Raw genomic sequence first — 9,534 nt, 5'->3', positions numbered from 1 at the left:
TTTCAAGGTGCTACATGTGACTCAGCATGGTGAGAGGGTAAAAAATATTAAAAATACATGTCGGAGTCCGGTAACCGGTTTCCGAAATTTGGCTAGCAATTTTTTGGTCAACAAAGAGGGTGGTTCACACATGACATGTTCAATGTTAACTAGTGGGCTTTTAACTTTGTTGATTGTAATGTATGAGTATTTTATAAGTTTTTTAGGTGTATTTCAAGCGTATTTTTAGTGATTTCTGGGAGTATTTCCACTGTATTTTCACTATTTTTAATTTTACCGTCTTTTAAAAAAAACTGTTATGTTTAGAGTTTTTTTAAGTGTTTTTTTTTCGTGTTTTGTAGGTGTATTTTCAGTGTATTTTTTGATATTTTTGATTTTATTAATTGTTTCGCATGCTGTTTTTTAAGTATTTATTACGTGTCACTTTAAAAGTTCTATTTGTGTTATTTTAGCGTCTTTCTGTATATTTTTTATACTAATACCGAAAAACAATTTAAAAATAAACAAAAAGTAAATTTGTTTAATCTTAACTTGCTCTTTGTCTTTTTTAATTCAGTGTTTCTATTAGATATTTTTTCAATACCTAAAAGATATATTTTTCAGTGCCATTATTTTTATAAATATTTTATAGAATAATATACTTTTTTTGAAACAGTAAAATTAAAGTGGATAATTTTATTAGTACGGACGGATTAAGGAATAATTTTTTTTAGGAATAAAATGTTTTTATTACTCCCTCTGTCCATTTTTATTTATCGTTTTAGGCAAATATTTTTGTCCATCAATAGTTGTCACTTTAGGATTTCTATGTAATTTTTATAATAATATTCCAAATTTGATCTTCTTATTAAATCATTTCATTAAATGTTAGTTTAATTTTCAAAACTAAATCATTCAATAGTAGGTTAGTAACTCTATTTTTAAAATTAAATTTTTAATAGTGAAATTTATAAATAGAATTATATTAGTATTTATGTTTATAATTTAAGATAAAAGAATCACTTTTTTAATCTTAACAATCTAGTCTAAAACGACAACTAAAAATGGACGGAAAGAGTAAGATACATACGCATAAACTCGTGGAGAATTTGCACGTTTCCGACATAAACTGAAGGACAGTTGCGTTTCTCCGACAAATTTATTTCACATATTGTTTGGGAAAGTCAATCTTGGGTGATGAAAATAAACATGTACACTCCATATTTCACCTATAGTACAGTTATAAATAAATTTTATTCTTTTTAATTCATTTAATTTTATTGAATCATATATAAAACAGTTACTCTTTCCGTCAATAAAATTGTCCACTTTGAAAGAAAAGAAAATTTGTTCCAAAACTCTTATCCACTTTCTAAAAGTTACAACTTTTACACCCAGTTTTCTTATATTATCCTTATTTAAAATTCACAAATGCATAAATTGAAGATAAATTACAAGTGGACACTATATTAAATGAGGGTATGATAAGAAAAGTAAGGCAAATTTTAAAAAAAATCTATAAATAATAATTGTTTTTGTTAAACTGTGTAATAAAGGTAAAGTGGACAACTCTATTAAGACGGAGGGAGTATATTTTATAAAAACTTTAGAAAAATTCAAAAATTAAATTCGATGATCTATTATGGAACAGATAACATGCTTTTCGTTAAATTTAATTTTATAATAAAATATTTTTCAAATGGATATTTTTGTAATAATAAAAAGTTACAAAAAAAGTTATGTTCTGTTTGGCAAAACTCTTATAGCATTCTTCAGAGGTTCTGGGTCGATCCAGGCCTCTGCAGGTAGTGTGCTAAACTAAAAATAAATATATAAATAAAGTCCCACTAACATTGTTAACAAGTAGAGTAGGTCTATTTCTGGAAAAAAAATTCCATATTTTATATAAATAGAAATTTTACTAAATAACCAAATAATGTACTCCCTCCGTCCTAATAGAGTTGTCCACTTTAAAAAATACTTTTATCCCAAAACTCTTGTCTATTTTCAAAAGATAACTAACTTTTACACTCAATTTTACTATATTATTCCTATTTAAAATCCACTAATGAATAAATTAAAAGTAAATTGTAAATGGATCCTATATTAAATAGGAGTATGACAAGAAAAGTAAGAAAATTTTTACAAAATCCATAAGCAATAATTGCTTTTCTTAAACTGTGTGATAAAGACAAAGTAGACAACTCTATTGGGACGGAGGGAGTAATAATTTACCTAAAATTTTAAAAATATACTCTCTTTGTATCAAATATTTATATATACCGAGTTTCTTCACTACATTTCGTAACTAACTAAGAAATCAGATGGATTTACGTTTAATCGCTTAAATATTCTTTATTTATTTTGTAGTTTTTTATGATCTTTATAAGTTGAACATAAAATCAATTTTTATTCAAGAACCGAAATAACCTGATTTCCAATTTGTGGTCAATGATTGAACCGTATGATCCAGCTTTTTTCTTTTTAATAATTGAAAAAGAGAAGTGCTTGTGGAAAATCGAAGCCACGACCTATCAATTTGCAGTCCACCGCCAGGTCCAGCTCTTAAATCAGTGATTACACCTATCATATTTATAATAAATTTAAAATTCTTAAATCCATTTCTAATTTTGTGGTAATTTTATAAAATACATATTTCGGTAACTTATTTACATTTTTGCCTATCAATTTTTGACTTTTCTTTGCTGACTATTTTTATTTATAAAAAAAATACCTTTTTCGATTTTCAATTTTGGTTTTCGGTTTTTTTGATTCGGTCGACCGAATTGACCGATTGCACAGTCCTATTTTTCAGTTTTTAATAATTTATTCTTTTTTTTATAGATTTGTTTCCTGATTTTTTTTTTATAGTGTATATATAGTGTTTTTATGGTATTTTTATAGTGTAAGATTAGTGTATATGTAGTGTTTATATAGTGTATTTATAGTGTATTTATGACATTTTATAGTGTTTTTATATTCTATACCATGAAAACACAAATACACAAACACGGTAAATGCACCATAGATATACTAAAAATGACAGAAATACACCAAAATTCCCAAAAACACCAAAAATACACTATAAAACACCAAAAATATACTAAAACGTAAATATATTATAAAATTCCTACAAATGCACCATAAATTAATTTTTTCTTTACAAAATCAGTAGCAATAAATAAATTTATGAATAAAAAAAGACAAAATAAATAATTATATTAATAATAGAACACTTTTATAAACAAAAAATTATAAATTTATAATAATTTATTTATAAAATATTTAAATTATTACAAAAAACTTAAAAAGTGACACAAATCTAAAAAGAGTCGAGAAATTCATAGCGCGAACGGAAGAGACGAACGGACTAGCGCGAATGGAAAAGACGAACGGAAAAACGATCGGAAACGACGAGAAATCCATCTGAAGTAGACAAACGGAAAAGCAAACGGAAAAGACGGACAGAAAAATAACCGAAGGAGACAAACTGAAAATTAAACAAAAAAAAAGAAGAGAGAACTTTTAGAGAAAAGAGAGAGAACTTTTAGAGAAAAGAGAGAAAAAAAGAGGAGTTATGTAAAAATTTAAACTAAAATGAGACAACGCTTCCATATATTGGATATTTTTATAAATAAATTAAAAAAATAAATAGCGTGTAAATCAAAATATTGTAAATATTTTTCCAAAAATAGATATTTAAAAATAATCCTTTTAATTTTCCATATTTGTTAAAAAAAACATCCTTAATTGTTTTTCGAAATAAAAAAAATTCCTTATTTAGATGACACTCAAAATATGAACGCCCACAAAAACCGCAACTCTGTTCCGCAAATAGTTAATGAAATTTATTCAAATTAAACCGCATCTTTAAACTTTACTTAATACCACCTCTGTTCTTCATGGCATGTCAGGTAAGCTAGCAGCTTTAAGCAAACAATTCCATTATTAATTACTAACAGTCACACTCCCAATCAATATCTTCAACCCAAATCTTCATGATCCCATGTACCACCACCACCACCACCACCTCCCCACCGCCTCCGTCACCTCCACCGCCATCTCCACCGCTGAGCCACCTCCTCCATCAAGAAACAAGAACAGTGCAATGGAGGCGTCTATACATGCAGTAGAAAAAATCTTGAACTACAGCTTTAAAAACAAGAAATTATTAGAAGAAGCTTTAACGCACTCCTCTTGTACTGACTCTGTTTTGAATTACCAGCGGCTTGAGTTTCTGGGTGACTCAGCTTTAGGACATGCATTCACCAACTATGTTTTTCTTGCTTTCCCTAGTCTGGATCCTGGTCAGCTCTCTCTGTTGCGTGCTGCTAATATCAGCACTGAGAAACTCGCCCGTGTCGCTCTAAAACATCAGCTTTTTGGGTTCTTGAAGCATTCTGTCACTAATCTTGATGACAAGGTTCTGTTTTTTTAATGATTTTGTTCGATTCTTGAAGGAAATAATTAAGATCATGCAACAAATGGGGTGTTCTTTTTGATAATTTTACATGTTATTAGTTTATGAAGTTGATTAATTTTGCTTTGAAATGTAGATTAGAGAGTTTAGTGATGCTGTTAGTCAAGAAGATGATGCAGTTGCTCATGGCGGTGCGGTGAAAGCTCCGAAGGTTCTTGCTGATATTGTGGAGTCTGTGGCTGCTGCTGTTTATGTTGATGTTGGTTTTGATCTTCAAAGACTATGGGTGGTGCGTATAATTATATAGATGTATATTTGTCTAAATTGAGCTGTGTATTATGTGCAAGAATCGAGTTATACGTTTTCGGCAATTCGTTTTTTGAAACTCGGAAAATTTATATTTGTAACCTATTTTTATAAAAATATTGTTTCGCGCATTTTTCGTTTCAGTGTTTTTTTCGTTTTCGTGCAACATAGATTGTGGTTAATTTCTTTTTTCAATCTTAGATTGTTACCTTTTAAGCTATATGGTGATTAGATTAAGGGATTGTAATTGTTGTTATCTTTGTGCGTATTTTAGATAATTAGGAGTCTTTTTGAGCCGATTGTTACGCCAGAAGACTTGCGGCAACAGCCGCAACCAGTGACTATGCTATTTGAGGTTTGTCATAAACAAGGGAAGGAAGTTGACATCATACACTGGAAAAAAGGAGTGAAAAGTATTGCTAGTGTTTATGTTGATGGTCGTTTTATAGCCTCTGGTTCTTCGGAGCAAAAAGATAATGCGAAGATAAATGCTGCCAAGGGAGCTTTGCACAAGCTATCTCATTTGTTGGCTTCTAATGTTGGTCATTTTGATGATGCCTTGAAAAGCATCGGGGGACCATTTGAGATTGAAGAAGCTAAGCGTAAGTTACATGAACTCTGTGGCAAGAATAAATGGTCCAAACCGACCTACTGGTATGTATTTCTATTCGTCGACCGGCTTCAATTTTCTTGCAAGTTTGATGCACTATGTTTTAAGTCACCTATTTGAGTTCTCTGCCTTCCACAAGGCCCAGAAAAAGAAAAGACACAATTCAGTCTGTTTTGATATCAACCTTAAGTGTCTTTTTTCCACAATAAACAATTCTCCGTGACCTATTAATGACCTTACGATATGCTTTACTAGGTTCAATGAGTCGTGAAATTTAGGCAAGAGTAATTTGGTAAATAAGTGAGGCCTTGAGATTCTCAACCTTTCTTTTTTGTACGGGAGGAGGCCTGCTGCTGGAACAGACTCAAGCGGGCAGAGACTATAGAAACTAAGAGAGTTCAGGGATTGTAGAAGGCTGAAAAACGTAAAACACGAAACGGAATAACATTTTTTAGAAGAATATGTTATCAATATGAAGTCTTGGAATTTTAGACGTGTTTCTGAAAATGGAAACGAAACACAAAAACGTAGGACTCGACAAGTTTCCATGCAACATAGTTAAGGATGGATGAAGGACTGGTAACATGAATTACGCCTTATTTTTCCGAGTTTATAGCAATATTAATGTTGAAGGGATGTTGCTACTCTGGTAGTCTGGTTAGATAAGAAAAATTTGTGAAGATATGCTATTGCTAAGTTGACTCATTATTTTCTTCGTCATAATCTTGTTTTATATGCTAGTCACTTGTGCTATGTACAAACAGCAAGCTCTTTCTATACGTCTTTTAAATATCAAAATTCAACATCGGTCACCTTTTCTTTAACATGCAGCATTGAGAAAGACAAAGGTCTTCCGCATGAGAAGAAATTTGAATGCTCGGTTCAAATTGCAACGGGAGATGGCGTGCTTTACATGATGGGTGATGAAAAAATGAGAATAAAAGACGCAGAAAACTCTGCAGCTTCACTAATGATACGAGCTTTGCAAGAATCAAATTATCTATGATTCAGTTATCCGCAATAACCCGGTAGGCTTCTGTACCTATTTATTTTAGGCTCTGCTTTTTTTTTGGATTGATTTCTTTTTTCCCTAGGCTGTTTCATTTTCATATTGAGCTGCAACGCATGCTTAGTCCTTAGATTCCGCAGGTTGCATTTCCTTTTTTATGGTCACATTGGCCAGTGATTTTAGAGAGCATAGTTCTTGAATTTGTCGGTTAGTCGAGACCTGTTTGGCATGAGAATTGATATGTGTTTGTACTAGAAGCCAACTTCATGTACTAATTATATCTATATGTTCTCTTCCTGCAATTAAGGTTTGAAGTTGTAAAAACAAAGCACTAATTATAAAGAGTTAGTTATTCTGCATTACATTATCCAATAACTATGTGGCACAGTTTTTGAATTTTGGTAAGTAAAGGCCACTGGTATTCAAATTTTTTGAGTTTAAGAATGGAAGAATATAATTTTTACAAACAATATAATTAAGAAACTACAAAATGAGTTCTTATGCCGTTTTTGATCTATGTATTCGCTTTATCATTAAATTAGTTTCTGAGTACTATATATGGAAATAGAAATATCGATACGGGAAATGCTGAAATATAAAATGGCTAAACAACATTTTTTTACTTTTTGGAGTGTCAGAAATGTCGTCGGAAACTGATATAAAATATTGAAATGTAGAACTCAAATAAGTTTTTTTTGCAACATAGTCAACAAGAATGTCCCTGAACCTTGTCACATTAATCTTCTTATTACATCCCTGGAAGCATATTGATCTGTAATATTTTCAGGTGGAATTTGTTTTCACTAGGGCGATCTACGCCATGTTTTTCGTACTGGAATGTCATATGAGCTACCAGCTTCTAAATATGATAAACCAGAGGAAATTGATTTAGAACTCTGTTCTTCTGATTGTATGTATGGAGAGTTTGATAATCTGCAGAGCTAGATATAAGATTGGTTCATCAAGAACTAGAACTAGTCTGAGCGTGAAAGGTTTAAAGTTGTTGTATTATAATTGAAATCCGTTTAAGAAACTTCATGAACCCTGCACCAAAAAAATAAAATTCCTAAGAGAGGGATGTGATTAATTAAATCATTTGCCTATAGTAGTTTAGAAAATCAATCTTAAGTATTTTACAGTTCAATAGAGTAGCCTAAAATAATTGTCCGACTGAAACAGCTTTTAAATTGAAGGTTTTAGAGCAACTGGTGGAAATTTCTTTTCAGCACAGAACTCCTCTAACATAAAGTTTGGGACATGAAGGTCAAAGTTTGTCATATTTGCAACATTATTTCACCTTTGACATGAGTATCTAGGGGTGAGCAAGAACCGAACCAAACCGAAAAACCGAACCGAACCGAACCGAATTTTGATGTTTGGTTCGGTTTTTCGGTGAAAACGGTTTGGTTCGGTTTCTACTCTAGGTAAAGTTTGGTGTTCGGTGTTCGGTTTGGTTTGGGTGTTTTGAAAACCGAACCGACCGAAAAACCGAATTAACCGAACTTTAATATAAAATATATATATTTTTTAAAAATAATATACATATATACTTATATTTATATGTTTTTTGTATTTATATCTTAATTATTGTTGATATATAAGTTAATAATTGTTATTTAAACATATATGGAAGTTTATTATACTCTAATTATTTAATATTTCAATTAATTTTAATATAAAAAAATTTTAAAAAATAAAAAGTGGTGAAATTCGGTTTTAACCGAACCGAACCGTACCGAACCGAAATTTTCGGTTTGGTTCGGTTCGGTTTTTTCACCTCCAAACTAAAAGTTCGGTTCGGTTCGGTTTGAGAATTTTCCAAACCGAAAACCGAAAAAACCGAAAAATTTCCAACCGAACCGAACCGAACCGACCGATGCTCACCCCTATGAGTATCTAATTATTAAATCTGATACCATTTTTAAAGGGGTCGTTGTCAATAATATATCTTCACCTTTTGTCGTTTTTGCATTTTCTGGATTTAAGCGCAATTAAAAAAACGTAGCACCGTATATCCAAATCTTTTATTCTGTGGCACATATAGTTTAAGTGCCTTATATGATATCGTTTTGGACATTCAAATGGTCAAAAAGACATCATTTTTGCGGAAAAGTCACGAATAAACGATCATTGGGTTTAGGGCGGTAAAACGAACCGAGCAGCTCGATAAGAGCTCGGTTCGTGTTCGTTCGTATTCTAAACGAATCGAGTTTGAGCTTGATTTTATGTTCAGTAATAAAACGAGCCGAACATGAACATAATGGTGTTCGGCTCGTTTACGTTCACGAACAGCTCGATTAGTAGTTCGTGAAAAAGCTCGAATAAGAGTTCGTGAACAAGTTCGTGAACGAGCTTGTATATAGTTCGCGAACAAGCTCATTTTTATACTCGATTAGGTGTTCGCGAGCTAAATCATAGTTAAATTAATTTACATAATTATCTTAAATAATCTTCAAAATTACATAGAGTAAAGAAAACTACGTAGTTTTGGTATATTCTATCAAAACTATGTAGTTTTGATATAAGAAAAGTTAAAAACTCGTAACCCTAAAAGTAAAATTGATATACTAAAATTTAAAAGTCTAAAATTAAAACTAGTAACCCTAAATCTAATGTGCCGCCTCTCACTCAAACTCTCACTCTTTTCTTCATTTTTAGGTATTGTTTTTAATTTATTCAACTTATATTCGTGTTCGTTCGTTTAATGGTTACACAAGTTGAGCTCGTGTTCGTTTAGCCGCTAAACGAACGGGCTCGTGAATGAGCTCGTTTGATACTTATCGAGCTCGTTCGCGAGCTTGTTTGTGAACGAGCTTGTTCACGAGCTTATCAAGTTAGCTTGTTCGTGAGCTCGTTCGTTTAGCGGTTAAACAAACGAACACGAGTTGAACACGAACTAAACATGAACACTATAAAATGTAAAGAATCGAACATGAACACTTTGTTCAAAGCTCGACTGACATAAACTGAACATGAACACCTTATTCGCTAAACGAGTCAAACATGAATACTTCAAAATTCAGCTTGACTCGGTTCATTTACACCCTATAGGACGAAAAGTTTGAAAAGGTTAGGATGCAAGGTGAGACGTTTTATAGATAGTGCTTAAATCGAAAAAAAAAATGCTAAAGGTGGAGATATATTATGACAATAACCCTTTCTAAAAAGTCAATTATTTTCTCTTTATAGTTTGATAAAATTCATTACTAT

General features: G+C 31.3%; 1 protein-coding gene across 3 annotated transcripts; it reads left to right on the top strand.

The window, feature by feature from the left end:
* The first annotated feature begins 3,773 nt into the window (after positions 1-3,773).
* On the top strand, positions 3,774-7,844 carry LOC126666723 (ribonuclease 3-like protein 2). 3 transcript variants are annotated; one of them, XM_050359580.2, is made up of 5 exons: positions 3,774-4,402; positions 4,536-4,688; positions 4,980-5,359; positions 6,147-6,343; positions 7,518-7,844. In XM_050359580.2, exons 1-4 carry the CDS (start codon positions 3,986-3,988, stop codon positions 6,319-6,321), a joined length of 1,125 nt encoding a protein of 374 aa, XP_050215537.1. In that variant the 5' UTR covers positions 3,774-3,985; the 3' UTR covers positions 6,322-6,343; positions 7,518-7,844. The 3 variants fall into 3 exon arrangements, with proteins under 3 accessions (XP_050215537.1, XP_050215536.1, XP_050215535.1); XM_050359579.2 differs by lacking the exon at positions 7,518-7,844 and adding an exon at positions 7,112-7,416; XM_050359578.1 differs by lacking the exon at positions 7,518-7,844 and having other exon boundaries at positions 6,147-6,683.
* Positions 7,845-9,534: the final 1,690 nt, after the last annotated feature.

The sequence above is a fragment of the Mercurialis annua genome, linkage group LG2 (assembly GCF_937616625.2).
Source record: "Mercurialis annua linkage group LG2, ddMerAnnu1.2, whole genome shotgun sequence".
Classification (NCBI taxonomy): Eukaryota; Viridiplantae; Streptophyta; class Magnoliopsida; order Malpighiales; family Euphorbiaceae; genus Mercurialis; species Mercurialis annua.
The sequence above is the reverse complement of the archived record's forward strand: the minus strand, read 5'-3'. Positions and strand labels throughout refer to the sequence as shown.